Source organism: Myzus persicae, unplaced genomic scaffold (genome assembly GCF_001856785.1).
Source record: "Myzus persicae strain clone G006 unplaced genomic scaffold, MPER_G0061.0, whole genome shotgun sequence".
NCBI lineage: Eukaryota > Metazoa > Arthropoda > Insecta > Hemiptera > Aphididae > Myzus > Myzus persicae.
The window spans coordinates 152,887-171,266 of NW_019102855.1; the positions used below are offsets into that span (position 1 = coordinate 152,887).

Below are 18,380 nucleotides of genomic sequence, written 5' to 3' on the forward strand. Positions count from 1 at the left end.
TTGGTTACATTGCTTGATTATTGTTTTGAGGTTACTTTTGAGTCGGATTGACATTTCACAAAATTTTGTGTTCAGGAAAAGTTTCTTAATTAATCTTTTCACGTTTGTAATTATCTTCACATTTGGACACCAAGTAAGTAAATTTAATTTTCATTGAAGTACATGTATTGAACCATCATGTGTTCACATTTATTTCTGTTTAAATATGTATTCTTTTGGTCAAATTTTAACGTGATATTTTGGACTCGGTGTCTTTTGAACCATGTGTTGTTTACCAATTAAGATTGTACAAAAAATATACGTTGTATGTTCATTTTAGATTCGTTCACCATGTCGGCCGATCTAAGCTGGATGATAATTAGGAACAGTAATGCGTTTTTGTCAAAGAAAACTAACATTAAGAAACCATTCAGTAAAGTATGTTAAATTGTAGTTACCTACGTATAAAAATTGTAATTGATTTTATTCTTCATAATACACGGCCGAACTTGAAATATATTTGTTAGGAACCAATGAACTTGACAAACTTGGCATCAAAACGCTACAATGGTCTTGTACATGATAACAGTATTGGTGTGGAATCGGCTCCAAATAACAAGGGTTTCACAGTCATTACTAAGAAACGCAAGTTGGCAGTGAGTATATATTATGAGTATTAATTTAAATGATTATTGATTATTATATTTAAACTAAAATTGGTGATTAGATATGCTTCACATTTTCTTAATCAAATTTGGCATCCTTGTGGGCTTCTAATTTGTAGCTTGTTTTGTTGTCATTTAAAGAAAATTATATTTCTTAGGCACTTATTGATTAGCATATTAACATCTAATAGGTGCATCTATATTTTGTTATTATGTTATGTACTTAATGTGATGAGATCTATATATTAAACAGTTCCACACATAAGTTTACTAATACAAGATTTTATTTTTAATAAGTATATTGAATACAATTTCTGTTACGACTGATTCAGTTTGCTTAGTAGATTAAGATTTTTAACTTAATTAATATGAAATAACTCCATAATACCAATCATTTAAGTGATGAATAATGCTTCACCAACTCTGAAATAATTTGAAGTTATAACAATATTTTGAAACTGATAAATTTTTGGTATAGTTGAAAACATTAAATTACAATATTAAGCAATTATACATTTGTGTATCTAATGATTTTTCTCAATAGTATACATATTTTTTAAATGTTATGTTTCAAACAAACTTTAAACATTTTATTATTTGGTTACGATCCTCTATTAATATAGATTATTGACTATATACTACAGCAGTCCCAACTTTTGCTCCTGAAATAATTGCTGGGTCAAACAAAACTATTCTACTCTTGGGCAGGGGCGCTGGTTGCTTCTATTAGTGGATTGTAATGATGGATGAGTAGAACTTGTATGTATTTTTGTTTGCTGCCTGGTGTACTCTAGTGTGCTTATGTTAATGAGAATGTTGTCTGAACATATTCAGTTTTCAGATTATAGTTAATCCACACTTATTATCTTTGTAATTAACTAAACTGTTCAAATTAGGCTATCATAGACCTTAAAAAAAATTCCAACAAAGAATTTTTTTAATTACAGTTTCGCTTCTATACATGACAAAATATGTTAAGTAATTTTGTTAATTTACAAATGTAAAGGTTAGTATGTAAGGTACAAATAGATAATCTGTGATGCTTGATTAATATCATCCACTTATTAATTAATAAATGATTAAATTGTATGAATTTATTTCAACGATTAATTGGTTTAGCTTAACCCAAGTGATGAATATAGCTTCACCAACTCTGATATTTTTTGAAGTGAATAACTGTATAACTGATGGGTATTTAGTGTTTTCAATGGCTTTTGTATGCTTTTAAACACTAATTTTGTATTTATATTAATATAGTTACTTAAATTTCTTTATAATTGTCTCTATTCATGTATTATGTAGGTTAGGATTTCTCTGTGGCAAACAATCTTACCAAATATCAGTGAATTCATATTAAATATTAATTCTACTTTTAGTTAGCAACTAAGGATGACTTTCCATTTATAAATAATATAAATTAAACCCTAAGCTTATGTACTGATCCACATGTCTAGAATCCACTGTGTTCCATCATAATATGTAACTAGTTCCTTTATTTTTTTTAGAATAAACCAGGAAAGTCTCTTGTGAAAGTAAACTTTACTAGTGGTCCAAGAAGATCATTGTTCAAGTTGCGTAAATATTTGCTTGGAAACAACTACAGAAAAGACCTTATTCAGGTACTATAATTAATTTCAAATATAAATTAGAAACTATAAAATAAATGAATTTGTGATTGATATTTTAGGCTTCTCTGAGGAGGGCTAGTGCCATTTTGGAATCACAAAAACGAGCTACATTGACCCTAAAGAAGTTGGGTAAAAGCAAGAAGCCAGATGCTTAATATTTTTAAAATATATTTTTTTTTGTCTTAAAAGTACAGTTTTTTTCATTTCCTTATTTGATTACTATCCTGTCTTTGTTCTGCAAAATGGACAATAACCTAATCTTAATACTTCAACTTCATATTCATCTGAATGAAACATCTGAAAAAAAATATCATTAAACAAATTTTAGTATGTATAAAATATTAAATAATATAGGTACCTTAAAACAATTTTGACAGTTAGTCACTGAAAATCCAGGTAATACATTTCTGTAGTATTTAAACTTCAATGGCTTTGGCCATTTACAAACTAATATACTAGTGGTGCTCATTGATTTTAATAAATTTTTGTTTACTTTTATGGGTTGATAAGTATTTTCTTTATTCTAAGTAAAAAAAAAAATGATTTTATAATAGACATCTGTCTGCAAGCCTTAAGCATAATTATGAGTTATGTTAGATATTATGATCATCCTAAAAGTACTTGACAATTTTACCTCAAAATTCATAAGTTTATATGTAAACGGGTCAACAGATTGATCTTGATTTTCTTCATTTAAAATCAATGTATTAATTTTCTGAGATTTATTTTCAGACTCTTTAGGTTTACTTTCATCATATGAATTTTGTATTAATTTCAATGCCTCAGTATCTGATATATTATCTTCTAATTGAAATTCAATCAGTGGTAAAATTTCTGATGGGTATAAATTGCAAAAAAATGTATTAAATTATTTGTTTAAGATTCATGATTACAATTTTTCTTTTGACAACTTCTTTAATATACTAAAAGCTAAATTATAGCTAACAGTTATTCAAATTAACATGAATAAGGTCTAAGGAGTAATAATTTTTTTAAGCTGCTTAAAATTCTGAATTTCTCATCCATAAATTGAAATAGCTTAGCTAGATATATCAGTTATGTTGGATGTTAAATTTATATTTATGCAATAATACAAACCAAATTTTATGTGGGAAAATATAAACTTGTGATTGCATGTGATACATGTTGGAACAACTGGAGAATTATAAGTTAAACAACGATAACACATTGATAAAAGATCTTCGTTGTCATGAAATGGCTTTGCACGAATACTCAATGAAGCAAGATCTATATAATCCTTGAGTAATATAATATAAATAAGATAATATATATTGTATTTTTAAAGAAAGCAAGTAATACTACTTGATATTCAGAAGGAATTCTCAGCTGTTGTAATTTTGTTAAAATTTGTCTTGCTAACTTAAATGCCCTCATGGTAAGTGCTTGTTTTGATAATGTATATAATATTGCACTATAACATTTAACAATTTTATTAAAATAATGAATTTTGCAAATTTAAGTTAAATTTTCCTTTTTTGGTATAACTTTTAAATTATTAAATAGGTATTCAAAGACGACTACTTGAACAATACATAAGTACATAACCTAATACTGTTTTATTTAAATTAAATAACTTACAATTTTGAAACTCCTTTTAGATTTATATTTTTTGTCTTATTCATGAGAAATCTTGATATATTGAATAAAGTTTCTGGTTGATATGACATAAAAGGATCCTCCTGCAGGAAATATCTCACAATATTAAATATTAAAGTGAATTAGCAAATGAGATGCAATGTTATGAATAGTACGAACCATGTAACGGTGAATAGCATTGTATGCATAATATATTGAAGCATACTTGTCATATAAATTGTGTTGGCTTATCATTTTGTCAGAGGTTTCATTACTGAAATAAATAACCTTGTTAAAAATATTGTCTGCATTTGATATCTAACAAAGGTTAGATAGTATTTACCTATTTGAAGCAATATTTAAATATTGTCTACTTAATAACCAATAATAATGACCAGCATCTTGAAAACGTTGTTCGTCAACAGCATTTTCGGTCAGCATCTGTAATACCTGGAATGCACGTTCTGGTCGGCCACCTTTAAGAAAAGCTAAAAAACGAACAATTTATAATAAAAGTACAATATTAAATGTAATAAGACTATAAATTGAAAACCTTTTTGTGCTTCAACAAATTTATCATTTTCTGCCAGCCATTCAGCATAAGGTAAGTATACTAGAGGAGCAAATATTGGGTTTTTTTCAACTAGGGCAAAGGCTTGATCCCAATTATGGGCCTCTACATGCAAAGATACCATGTCAGGTCCCATATCCTTGCCCAATTTAGCATATATTTCAACAGCACTTTCTGTATCGCCTAGTTTACGGAGCTCATCACCAATTCTACTTAAAACTACTTCTTCAGCTTTGTCAGTGTGACGTCCAAGTTCTAAAAGCCTATGAAAATGTAGAATATGGTAAATTGTTGCATGTCTGTATGGTTCTATTGAATTATTATATATAAAATTACATGTGAGTCCAACAATTATGAACCATAATATCAATAGAACGGTCGAATTCTTCAGCTGAAATATAAAGTTCTGCTGCTACTTTATGTTCATCAATACTCATAGCCCATTCAGCACGTTTAATAAGTAGTTCTTTATTTTCACCAGCCGTATTTAATCCAATAAATTCCTAAGATCCAGTTAATGAATTAATTTTGTATCAGAAATCAATAATTTAAAAAATAAATGTATAATACTTGTGCCAAATCAAACATTCTCAAATCGGTATACATGGTAAAAGCTTTATGTTCAAAACCCCATTTTTGATAAATTCTAGCAGCTTCTTTGAACTTTCCTTCGTAAGCAAGTACATCAGCCAGCAGACAATGTTTGTCTTTATCATTGTGTGATCCTTTTTCCTTTTAAATATATTAAATTTTTATATAATTCTAATATTTTATAAATTATATTATATTCTTAAGAGGTAATCTGGGAATAATGGACATAGCCCTTTAGGCATAAAATGTATAATAATAGACTAATCAATACAAATATAAGTACTAAAAAGCGGGTAAGTACAGTAAGTTACATAGGTCACTGTAATAGATGGTGTAATATTTGAATTTAATGATATATAATCATTGTATCCAAAAAACAATTCTAAGCGAAGATGGTCTGTCAGCATATAATATTAATTGGTTTATTTGATGATATTATTCTGATTAAAGTAATTTATTTAACTATTAAGAATTAGCACCATTTCTTCTTCTAAGGCGTCTTAAATACCATTAAGGTCCATTGCCACAATAACAACATCCTTCCACTTTTCTCTGTCTCTTGACACTTCCTCCACATTTTCCACTCCAATCATCCTGAGGTTATCCTTGACACTATCAGTCCATCGTTGTCTGGGTCTCCCTCGGGGCCGTTTTGTATCATTTTGTTATGCTCCCCAGTACACCTTCATATCTCCAAACATGACCGGCCCATCTTATTCTGCTACTCTTCATAATTCCTACAGTATCGGCTTCTTCAAATAATTCTCTTAACTCTTCATTTGTCCTAATTTCAAATTCACCTCTTTCATTCTTTTTTAGTCCAAAAATTGTCCAAAGTATTTTCCTTTCCAAAAATACCCAATTTCTTCTCATCCATTTTTGTTATTGCCCACGTCTCACATGCGTATAATACTATAGCCTATAGGTCTAATTAAAACATTGTAAAATGTTGTCTTTGATCTTCTTGATAGTAATTTTGACTTGAATAGTGTTGATAGTCCAAAATAACATCTATTTGCTACCATCAATCTTTCTCTTATTTCTTCCTGACTATTTGTGTTTTCATTCACCCAAGCTCCAAGGTATTTGAAATGTTCTATTCTTTCAAAGAAAAAACCTTCTATTTCTAATAGTCTTGCCGTGTGATGTTGTCTGGATAGTATTAGGTATTTTATAAAGTATTTATTTTTGGAATTAGCACTACAGTTAGTTATAATCATTTTTGTCAAAAGAAAACTACATTTGAAAAGTCATTGGGTTAAATCATTATTCTTGGTTATTTAATATGTAATTTTGTCTAAATTTGAACATAAAATAACTATAAAAAAAACTGTGTTCATATTTTTTGGTTACAGAATAACCTTACTACATAGAACATAGTTTTACATTTTCAATCCTTAGCAACAGAAATTGAATGTCTTAAAAAATTTAGCTACTCAATAATTTGTAAACTTTTAATTGAATACATTTTGTCAACATTTCAAATTTAAATGTTTATAAAAAAAATTGAGCTAATGTTATTGGTCATTTTTTGGGTCATAAGTCGAAACCCGTATTTCCTTAACTTTTTTTATTTTTTCCAGGTGTATTTGAAAACTATTGGGAATTTTAAATTGTAACCTCCCAAATGCACCAACTTCATTCACTTTCCCACCAAAAAAGTTAATGAAATTGAAAATCTAAGTATTGTTTCAACTATTTATTGTGAATACAGACAAAAAAAAAACAAAAACAAAATTATAAAACACCCCCAAAAGATAAATATTTAAATATTTGAATAAATTATTTAACATAAATTGAAATATTCAGGGGATCCTCATAAAAGTTATATTGTAGTTATTAATAATAAAACTATTGGTAATGTTCATAATACAACTAATGTCATTGTATCGTCCTATATAATATATTCTATGTCCTATACATATACTTCCATTTGTCCCAATTCAATTAAGAGAATATCAGTGCACTAATTGTTTTTTTTCTCTGAAACACACACAATATAGAGAATCTGCATTCAGCAAAACCAAACAAATCTTGTATTGGAATTGAGCTATTATCAAAGGTTTTCTGGTCTAGTAAGTTGGCTTTATTTTTTCTTTTACAAAAACTTTAATTTTTCTTATTTTTTTTTTTTTTAATTTTAATATAGTACATACTCTATATAACACAGATAATGTTCTTATTAACGTGAATTTGATAATAGATAAATTTTAACCCAATAGTAAAGCAAAAAACACAAGATTGGATCTGCTGAATGCACATTTGCCATGTTGCTCAAATCACCAAAAAGAAAAATAGTGCATTATTGAAAAAAAAAAGAATTAGCATAGTTTCAAATTTATTTACTTCATATAGTGTAATTAGCTCCAAGTATTTCAGTTCATTAATATTAGCAAAAGCCTTCTTGGCAATTATGAGATCAAAATGTTCTAAGGCTTCTCGAGCTAGTATTTTCCAATCAGTATCAGTGACATTAAGACAGGCAATTTGATATGCTTTGCTAAAAAATAAATTAATAACCAATTAATAACATTTTGGTTATTTTTATTCACAAACAATTTTTACTTACCTAAAATATTTTTTTTCTAAATATTGATATAATGGAACTGATAATGCAACTTCAATAACAGATACTATAGAATCGTTTAGAGAAAATATTTTAGAACCCCACATGCCAATTACATGTCCCTATAATATTTATAATAATTTATTAGATTAAATTACATCAATATGGTTTTTAATAATTAAATTAATTTATTACTATGATACGCTGTTGATGAGCTGGAAATTCATTAACTTTGATATTAAATATATGTTTACCCGAAAAACATGCCATGTCAGAAAATTTTGAATTCCAAACCACACTAGTAATATCAGACTCCTAGATCACATAATATGTCATTTTAAGTTTGAAAATTATACTGAAGTAGATTTACTTGAAAAAGAAGCTTTTTTGATTTCATATCAAAAAATGAACACTTGTTTTCATCATCAACAATAGCTGCTTTGTCCATTGATATATTAACATCGAAACAACGGACACTTTTAGTAACATTAAATAATTGCTGCACAACTAAACTATTAACACGTAACATCAAAACCTATAACAATATACAATAAATTTGTTAGTTAAATAAATAAATAAATAAATAAATAAATAAATAAATAAGAACAAAATAAAATACTTGTCCATTATGTAATCCAACCAAAATTTGTTCTCTGCCTGGAGAACCTCCAATAACTTTTAAATATTTCACAACAGAATTCATGGTCCATTCACGTTCATATATACCAGCTAATGATAAACATTGAAGTCTTGTTTCCTAAAATTTTAAATTAGTAACAAATTAATATGTTATTTTCTAAAAATGTGTTTAAGCCTTACTTGACACAAAACTAGATTGTTTGAACAAACTACTAGTAGATTACAAACAGCATTTTCAGACAATTTTTCTTTGATCCTATAGTGCATTTCAGATGTTTGAATTGAAGATGATTCATATATTACTATTTTTGATGGTAATTGAACCTGAAAGAAGTTAATTGACAATGAAGAATCCATACACAAAATGTATAAAATATTTTTTAACTACAATAAACTTTAACTTACAGCCAATCGATCTTTATAAATTGCAATTTTTTTAATTAAATCTCTGCATTTTATTCTCACTTTTTTGTTAGTAACTAAATCTTGAACGACAACATCTGTCATATTTTCTCTAATAAATAATAATGAAAATTATGAATTAATTTTTACAAAATGTTTGCATTTAAAGTTTAAACTAAGTAAAAGCATTGTTAGTCAGTGAAAATCTATAAACAAACAAAATTATCAACAGTGCCATTTATTTGAGCAATAATAGAATAATAGGTGACTTCAATCGCATCAAGATATGATAATGAATTTAAGACTTAGAGTACCATAACCTTGTATATGTAGTGTAACTATGCAGTTACAAAAATCTGTAACTTTAGTACCTGTATGCATATTTTTCTTGATAAAGTCCATGTATTACACTGAACTCGATTTTGTAATACGCTAATGTTCCATCTTGACAACCTAACGCCTATTAATATAGATAGTTATAACTTATATTTAAGTGTCAATACTTTATGTATATCAAATAACATAAAAACTATATTTTAGAAATAGCACAAATTTAAATAATTTGGAAATCCTATAAATTTTAAAATTATAGCAGTAAATATTAATACTAAAATTGTATATGTATACCTTTAAAATTAAATAAAAGAAACCTTTTCTACAATATTATTGTACTAAAATACAATAATATTGTGTCTTAGTCATCAATCAAAATGTGTATGATTATTTTAAATTGAAATCATGTATTCAATAAACAATGATGTACAGAACTATTGAAAAAAAATTTAACTTATGAAGTTGCAAAAAAGGAGTACAGCATAGATAGGTAGAAAATTAAATATTATGAAAATAATTCATTTCATAAAAAAAAATCTGACTTTTCTATAAGTTGGTGACTTAGTAATTAGGGGAGAAGGCCAAAGTTTTGATGATCAATAGCTCACTCTACCATCTGAATGGTACAGTAGATTACAAATAATAACTTTGAAAAATTGATGTAACAAAAATTAGGGTTAAAGGTATTTTAATTACATCTTAAAGATGTTTTCCAGTTCCTTGTTTATGCTACTAATTTTAAATACAAATTATATGCAATTAAATTAAAATAAATTGTTTAATCGAAGAAACTTACAACAAATTTTGAATGTGGATGCACAGAAGAGGCCCAAATCCAACTGTGCTTGTCTTCAAATTCACTCAACTTTATTCCATCAATAGAAAATATGGAGCATTTTCCTTTACAACCACCAATTAATAAATAGGAATCATTATTTAGGGTTTTAATTGTTAAAGCTTCCAAATGTATGTTTTTATTCTTTAAAGTCTACAAAAATATTTTGGATTATTATTTTTAGTTATGTCATCAAGATATAGATATATATTATTGTTAAATTAATTACTTCAGAACCATTTTTATTATAAAATGATAATTTTTGTCCCCAATCAGTAATGCATAATATTTCATCTTCGTTATATCTACAAGTTACAGTGTGCATATAAATATGATAAATACAAATATAATGTAAGATTATTTATTTCAATAAGTACTTAGACGATAACCACGTAATTGCCCAAACAGATTGTCCATCAGATAGCTCAATATTTGCAACTTCCTCCCCGCTTCGATTGCGTAAGGAAATACATCCATTATCACAACCAAGAGCTAATGATTGACCATCTGTTGACCAGGCACATGTATTTATTTTACACGAGATTTTATATTTTTGAACAGATTTTTGTTCTAAGGAGTATAAACCAAATTCCATAGAACCGCAACTTGCTAAGTGATGAGTTATTGAATTAAAATCCATGCACTGGACTGTGTCATTGTGGCTGAAATAATTATAAAACTCAGTAAACAATTTTAAAAACAAATTACAATGATTACTTGTATTTTCCAACTGGTTCAAATTTGGATGACCAAAGAATAACTGATTTATCTGCCGAGCCAGAAGCAAATAATTTACCATTTTTAGCATTTGTCAAACAAATAACATTTTCTTTATGTCCTGAGAGTATAAATATATACATTTACAGTAAGTAATACACTAATATGTAATAGATGTATGGTCAAGCTTGGATTAAGATCTTCAGGGGCCCAGAAGCCAAAATTAGGTCGTGCCCCCCCCCCCAACATGAAAATAAATCTTTAAAATAATAAAAATGTATTATAAAACTTACAAACATTATTTTTTTATTACAATACATATATCTACAATCAAAATTAGTATTTTATATAAGTCTTTTTTTTAGCTTTTTGTGTAGCAAATGTTTCTAATGTTTTATTAAAGCTTAAATTTTGTAGAATATCATTTTTTGTAGACAATATCATTAATGATGACAGATTTTCTTGTGTTTGTTGGGTCAATCTATTTTTATTTTTAATTCTGGCCAACTTCAAAAAAGCTATCCTTGCAGTACAATAGCAACATGAATGGTAAGATATATTCTTATAGCAATATGAATATTAGGGAAAATATTAATAATATTATATTCGGTCATCCATTCAAATATCTTGAGTACATCACTTCCATCAAATGTTGGTTTTAACTGATCCCAAAACTGCTTGAAATGTACAACTTCACATTTAATGGAATCATTAATGTCATTTTTAAATACACTAATAAATTTATTAACACTTTCCTCAACATAATTAGTAGAATGAACATGTAGTCTAGTTAAAATAAAAAGTCTTTAACTACTACACTATATGCATTTATTCTTTTGTCCAGTTATGAACAAAATGTATAAATTATTACGTGATGTGTTTCAACCCAAAATTTCTCATTGCCACTAAGTATAGGGTATATGGCCCTATGCCCCCACTTACCATGCCCGTAGTGGTAAACACCGTTACCGTAAACATGGTACGCAGGAGACAAGACACAACGTCTGTTAGTTCTACAAAAAAATTCTTGTAGGCACTATAAAGAGCACAAGTTACCAATCAATGTAATTTTAAACCTAGAAGACTATGGGCCCTTTACAAACCTGGGCCCCGGGGACGTGTCCTCCCCCTTAATCCGAGCTTGTGTACGATATAAGTCAGTCAAAAGTTTTAAAGCTTGCAAATTTAAATATTAATTATTGAAATTAAAAAAAAAGAATAAAGTGTAAAATAAATGTACATGGCTTATAATACAACATATTTTATTATGATACAAAATATACTATGTCAATAGTCAATAGATGTAATTTTACCTTTTAAAGTTTGTAAAAGATGTCCATCGATAGATCTGTAGATAAGAATATCATGACCGGCTGTTGCTAGTAATTGAGAACCATCAATACTGAAGCAAATACTGTAAATACTATATGTGTATAAAAAAAAATCATTAGCAGTATTTTATTTGGAACCATTTTAATAAAACAGACATTTTTTAATTTTTAAAACCATTAAAATATTACCATTGTTGAATTTTATCTTTATCTTGTACTTTATGAAGCCAAATAGGAATACAATGCATCTCTAACTACCTACAAACATTAAGACCGTTAAAAACTAATATAAATATCAAATCTAAGTGTAAAATAAGAAGTGATTTAATCCTATACTTACAAAATATTATTTATACTACTATTTGGAAAAATTGAACCCAAATACATCATACATAATAAATCATAAACTAATGTTTAGTAAGTTAATTTACACTAAGTTTCCTTGAGTATAAAATTTGAAAACCTATTAGCTTTAAGAAAGTAGGAAATAGGAATACTGCAATACTACATTATGATCATAGACATTAGACAAGAATACGATTTGTGAGATTGATTAATAATAAATAATAATTATTATTAATTTAAAATGTTGAACAATTTTCATTTATCCACAACCATAAAAAATAAACCAGGTATCATAGATAAAGATAATAAAATATATTGTGATATCGTGTTTGATAAGTCCGTGATTTAAATATATTATGATAACGATTTGTTTATCTAGAATTTCTGAATCTTTGAATTTTAAAGTGTAAACAATACAACGTGGTTACAAAATATATTTGTTTTTACTGTTTAATATAATTTAAATGTAGAATTTTTATTACTTGAGTTCATAGCATAGATTAATATTAATTATAGTCGCCAGTCAATAATTATATAAAAAAGTGAGTTATTGGTCAAGTATTATTAAGCATATAATTTGGAACTTATACTTGTTACACCTAGATTTACATCTAATGTTTTTGAAACTTTTACTACGATTTCAGGTGAATATATATTAGTTATCATGGGCAAAAATAAAAAAAAAGGAGCTGCACGCATTGAAAAGGCAACTGCTAAGAAAGAAAAAAAGATAGCACAAAGGATCAAAAAGGATATTGGGAAAATTGGAGAAGTAGGTTTATTTGCTAAATAATATTATGTTTAAGGTAAGGGCAGATCTAATACAAGAAAATCAGTTAAGTGACTTACCTTAGTTTCTAAAATATGAAATTGTCATCAAGTTATTATGTATAACTCTTACATTTTTAATCTACCAGTCTACCACTTAGTTTTGGTTGTTAAAATAATAAATATATAGTAACTAAAATTAGCTTATTTATTCTTAATAAAATTACAATTTTTTCAGGGGTGGACTGGGCCAGGGTGTTATGAACCAAGGAATGCCGAGCCCCCATTCTTATTTATGATACAAACTCCTATTACCACTATCGGTCCCTTTCTTAAATTTAACTCTTATTGTAATGTTTAACTCTTTTCTGACTTAAGTAAGTTTAATAATAATATATGGGCCCCTAACTAATTTTGCATCCTGGACCAAAAATATCTAGTTTGCCCCTGAATATGTTCACCCATGACAAAATAAATGGAGGTACTGTTTGTATTATTCTGTCATTGGTCCCCTTTAATGCACGGTTAATTTTATACTACATTTTATTTATTTAAATTGTTTTTAGCCTGAGGTATCTACTATTGTGGCTCATATTGAGGCTAAAAACAAAGCAAAAATTAAAGTGACTGAAACAAAAATTGATAATCCATCAAGGAGATCAAATTTTACATTTGTTCCTCATCCAGATAAAGATGAAATTATTCTATTTGGTGGAGAATTCCATAATGGTAAAAATGTAAGTAAGACAAATTTCTAATTCAAGTTCTACTTTATATTAACTTTTTTTCTGTAATAGCTTATCATTTAAATTGTTCTATTTCCTTAAGAGGATGCTACTTACGTGTTTGTTGTCTCTGTCTTACCGAAGTACGACATAGTAAGTGTTTGTTTATTTGTTTGAATAGTGTGCCGTTCATTTTGATATTAGAGTGAACTTAAGTATTATCAAACTTTAGGTAAGAACATTATCTATGCTCAAGCGTTGGCAAATTGTTGATATTTTTATTTACAAGCGAGATACAAGCATTTTTTATTTGTGTGGTTTCACATACTCGTATCTTACTTGAAAATATAAATATCAAAAACTCGCCGATAGTTAAGTATAGACAATATTCTTACCTAAAAGTTTGATATCATACTTAAATTTACTCTAATATCAAAACTCACGGCACACTATTCAAACTAGTGAACAAACATTTGATATGTCGTACGTTGGTAAAACGGAGACAGCAAACTCATAGGTAGCATCCTCTTAAAATTATTTTATTTAGAGTTGATGACTATATTACTACTAATTACTATATAATATGTTAAAATAAAAAATATTGCTTATTATTGTCATATACCTCGTCATTGAGTGTGAATAGACTAGAATAGATATGTTAAATTTGAATTTGATGATAAATCATTTCTCATAAAAATTAATTCTTAAACAATTCTAAACATTATACATAGTTGTTGTAATTCAAGCCTTCTCTCCAATGGGTAGAATAGGCAATTTGATTACAAACGCGCAGTAAAGATATTATTATCAAATTTGACTGTCACGTCTATTATATTCTATAGTATCAACTACTCAACTATTATAAACATAATATATTACATTATATTTATATTATATTAATATTATCAGTATTTAGCACGGTTAAAGATGTACTTCGATATATTAAAGGGAGGTATATCTTAAATTGTGGTATTTAGACATCTGTAAGTTAAATAATAGATGTCACGATAGAAATAATCATCGTCATTTCTAGGAAAATTTAAAAAGTAAATATCTACCTACACTAAAAATAAAACCCATATTTCTTATTATTGAGAACCGTCCAAAATGACTCTAAAAACACGTCCATACTCCATATCGATATCGCATTACCATTTTATAACCCTGTCAAAATTATGAACTGAGATATTGTTCATGTGCCTCCGCGTCTGGCTGCAGGGTATGCGAAAGCATACCCTGCATACCCCGTGCACACGCCTATGGTCAGTACTGCATAAAAATATAGAAATAAAGAATATTGAATATAGAGTTAATTTAGGAGGTAAATGTTCTGAGCATTCGGCGAAAGGGATGGTTATGGCCGTAAGATGTGGTGTGACTGGGGATAACGAAAGATAGGGTAAGGCAGAATTTTAAAACAAGCTTTTTTAAGAAGGCCTTGGGCATCTAAGGACCCATTTAAGAGAGACAACATGAATTTTTAGTCAGCTTCAATGCAAAGAGAGGAAAGAGTTTGGACATGGAGAACTTCACGTATGTAGGAGTATTTCTGTTGTACCTACGTTTGGAATTTTAAAAATGAAAGCAGTATAATATGCTAACAATTAATCTGTACACGTTCGAGGCAAAGTTGGTCTTTCACAATAAAAGGGTGCCAAACAACCTATTCATTTTTAACTACAAAATAATATGCAAATTTTTGTAATCTTGATAAATATTGTTAACATTTAAAGTTAAAACACTCAAAAAAAATGATATTGTTTTCTAGAGGTTTTTGAAGTGTTGTGTGTAAAACTTATGATACTCATCAATATTCATAGAAAAAAAACTAAAAACATAACTCATAAGATGAGCTTCAAATGTTTATAATATATTGTTACGGCAAATTTAAGTTAATATTGCATCATTTTTACTACTCAAAAATATGAGTACAGAAACAAAAAAAAAGACATTATTTATTATAATACTAGAAATTCTAAAAATATAGTTAATTTTCCTTTTTTTCTGAGTAAAACTTGTGATTTTAACATATGCTTTTGCAGACCATAATGTTCAATGATTTAATATTTTATAATATAAGTCATAATACATGGACGTTAGTGGATGCTCCTGGTGCACCGCCTTCTAGATCATCTCACTCTGCAGTAAGTGTTGCTGTAGATAATGGACAGTTATGGATTTTTGGTGGAGAATTCGCCAGTCCTTCAGAGTATCAATTTTATCACTATAATGATTTATGGGTTTTTGGATTAAAGAATCGAAATTGGACAAAAGTTATGTAAGTTACTACAAATAATAATATATTTAGGTTCAATTGCAGTTTTAGTAAAATCTAGGTTATTACAACTCTTGGAATTTAAATTGTTCATACTTTAGAAGAACAATTGTACTATAAAAATTGGTGTAATGAATTTAATTTAAAAATCATATCCATTTGATATTCAATAATTTATAATTTCCTATTCATATATAAAATGGATTACATAGATTCTAGACCCTCTTTGTTATTCAAATTAATTTAATAAAAGTTATATTTTGAATACAATTAATTTTGTTGATCTGAAACATCCGACAATGAAAAATCCCTATTAGGTTTTATTCAATTCCATATCTCTACAGCATAATACTTATGGTTGAGAATATGATTATATTCATAATAATATTATTTCTGATTCCATCATCGTGAAGACTTAGTTGAACAAATGTAATTAAAAATATCGAGATATGTGATAACCTTGTATGTTCAGCTATATTCATAATTCAATATTTAGGGCTGAAGGAGGACCTTGCGGTCGTAGCGGTCACAGAATGGTACTTAGCAAACGTCATTTGGTATTATTTGGTGGATTTCAGGATAATACTCATAATTATCAATATTTTAATGATTTATATGCATTCAGTTTGGCTGACTATAAATGGAAAACTATCAAAACTTCTGGTATGATAAATATTTGTGTATTTTTCTACTTAAAAAGCTTATAAAAAATTCTTTTCAGGACAAGCACCTTCGCCAAGATCTGGATGTCAAATGTTTGCTATGGAGGATGGTAGAATTATTGTATATGGTGGTTATTATAAAGAAAAAGTTAAAAAAGATTATGACAAAGGAACAATTTTAATTGATATGTTCATGTTAACACCTGAAAGTAAGTTTATGTTTCAACTAAAATAAATGAACGGTACACAATGTGTATAATGTATATTGATTAGTTATTAATTATATGTTATTGGTACAGTTAAGTTATTTTTGCTGGTGTTTATATTGTGTACAAATACTGAAATAGTGAAAATGAATCATAAGTAAAGTTGGGAGCTCCAAAATGTTATTACCCATACGGAGACAAATCTCAAATATAGCCCTGGTTCTAGTTGTGTCTATTTAGTAAAGCGATATTATTGAATATTTTCACTTTTGTAAATACTCAATCAGAAGATGTCAGCTCACAATTTGATTTCTCATTTTGACCCACAAGCAACAGCAAATTTACGTTCAGTAGAACTACCTTGTTTTGTTTGCATTAGTATGTCGATTTTTTATGATATTTTAATTTATGTGAGAGTTATGCCTGTGTGAAATTTAAAAATGTTCATCTCTTTAAAATTTAGATATTGTAAGACAGCTAAAAATATAGGTAATTCTGTGAAATTAAAATTTATTAATAAGCCAATTCACTCTTATATTGATCTAACTAATCAAGAAGGCTGGTTTTGTTGAATGCAATTTGCTATGTTGTGCATAACCTTAGGAAAGAGGAAACAAATTGCATGCTGACACCATATTAAGCAGCCATCGCTGTATTATTTTATTGTACAGAAAAAATTCTAATATAAATTGTCTAATTTCTTCAATTAACTTCATTACATTTTTAGAAGGTGATACAGATTTTTCAAATTATCGCTGGTCAAAAGTGAAACAAGCCGGTTCATTACCGACCGCTCGTTGTAGTTTATCTGGTTCATCAATTGCTGGACACAATAAGGCATATGTATTTGGAGGTGTTTATGATGAAGAACAGGGAGAAGACGATTTAACTAGTACATTTTATAATGATTTGTATATGTTAGATATGGAACAAAATACACCCACTTGGAGATTAAGTATATAATAATTTTAATAAAATAATATAATATAATTGCTTTTACTAAAGGTTATTTTTAGTTTCAGTTAAAGAACAATCGAACAAATTAGCTTCTGAAGAAGAAGCTCTAAATTCGGTTAATTCAGACCCACCGACTCCGCGGTCACATAGTGGATTAGCATTTAAACATAATACCTTGTTTGTCTATGGTGGAATTGTTGAAAAAGGCTCAAAATCACTAACACTCAGTGACTTTTATTCATTAGGTAAGAACCATGTTATATAATTGTAGTAAATTTAAAATATCTGATTACCTAAATTGCATTTTAATATGAATTTCAGACATTAAAAAGTTAAAAAAATGGAATGTGATTTGCGATGACGATATTTTAAAAACTGTGACTTCAGACTCTAGCTCTGATGATAGTATGTCAACCGATGACTCAAGTTCAGAATCTGATGCATCTGATGCATCATCATCAGACGGACAAATGGATACTGATTGATTCAAAATGTTACCACTGTGGAAATAACTTTAAAAAATATAAATTGTTTGAAATCATAAAACAGCTATATTTTACTTAATATGTATATTTAGACCTAATACTTT

General features: G+C 27.8%; 3 protein-coding genes across 4 annotated transcripts; 2 read left to right on the plus strand and 1 right to left on the minus strand.

Annotated features, from left to right (window-relative positions):
• LOC111033262 (60S ribosomal protein L28) lies at positions 1–2,460 on the plus strand. Its single transcript, XM_022313929.1, has 5 exons — positions 1–133; positions 320–417; positions 507–635; positions 2,150–2,263; positions 2,332–2,460. The coding sequence occupies exons 2-5, from the start codon at positions 331–333 to the stop codon at positions 2,425–2,427; spliced, it is 426 nt and encodes a 141-aa protein (XP_022169621.1). The 5' UTR covers positions 1–133; positions 320–330; the 3' UTR covers positions 2,428–2,460.
• On the minus strand, positions 2,327–12,460 carry LOC111033258 (intraflagellar transport protein 122 homolog). 2 transcript variants are annotated; one of them, XM_022313921.1, is made up of 26 exons: positions 12,194–12,458; positions 12,043–12,111; positions 11,836–11,945; positions 10,523–10,643; positions 10,183–10,467; positions 10,035–10,110; positions 9,767–9,958; positions 9,009–9,097; positions 8,641–8,749; positions 8,416–8,559; positions 8,216–8,353; positions 7,967–8,131; positions 7,792–7,911; positions 7,600–7,718; positions 7,377–7,530; positions 5,010–5,171; positions 4,776–4,942; positions 4,422–4,702; positions 4,212–4,356; positions 4,049–4,142; positions 3,872–3,972; positions 3,596–3,704; positions 3,371–3,530; positions 2,907–3,106; positions 2,631–2,795; positions 2,327–2,569 (listed from the first exon to the last, which is right to left on the minus strand). In XM_022313921.1, the coding sequence occupies exons 2-26, from the start codon at positions 12,099–12,101 to the stop codon at positions 2,492–2,494; spliced, it is 3,543 nt and encodes a 1,180-aa protein (XP_022169613.1). In that variant the 5' UTR covers positions 12,102–12,111; positions 12,194–12,458; the 3' UTR covers positions 2,327–2,491. The 2 variants fall into 2 exon arrangements, with proteins under 2 accessions (XP_022169613.1, XP_022169614.1); XM_022313922.1 differs by lacking the exons at positions 2,327–2,569; positions 2,631–2,795; positions 3,371–3,530; positions 3,596–3,704 and having other exon boundaries at positions 2,965–3,106; positions 12,194–12,460.
• A 99-nt stretch (positions 12,461–12,559) lies between these two features.
• Positions 12,560–18,337, plus strand: LOC111033260 (kelch domain-containing protein 4). The gene is made up of 9 exons (XM_022313925.1): positions 12,560–12,740; positions 12,843–12,970; positions 13,533–13,703; positions 15,734–15,969; positions 16,463–16,629; positions 16,688–16,837; positions 17,562–17,789; positions 17,851–18,036; positions 18,113–18,337. The coding sequence occupies exons 2-9, from the start codon at positions 12,863–12,865 to the stop codon at positions 18,274–18,276; spliced, it is 1,410 nt and encodes a 469-aa protein (XP_022169617.1). The 5' UTR covers positions 12,560–12,740; positions 12,843–12,862; the 3' UTR covers positions 18,277–18,337.
• Positions 18,338–18,380: the final 43 nt, after the last annotated feature.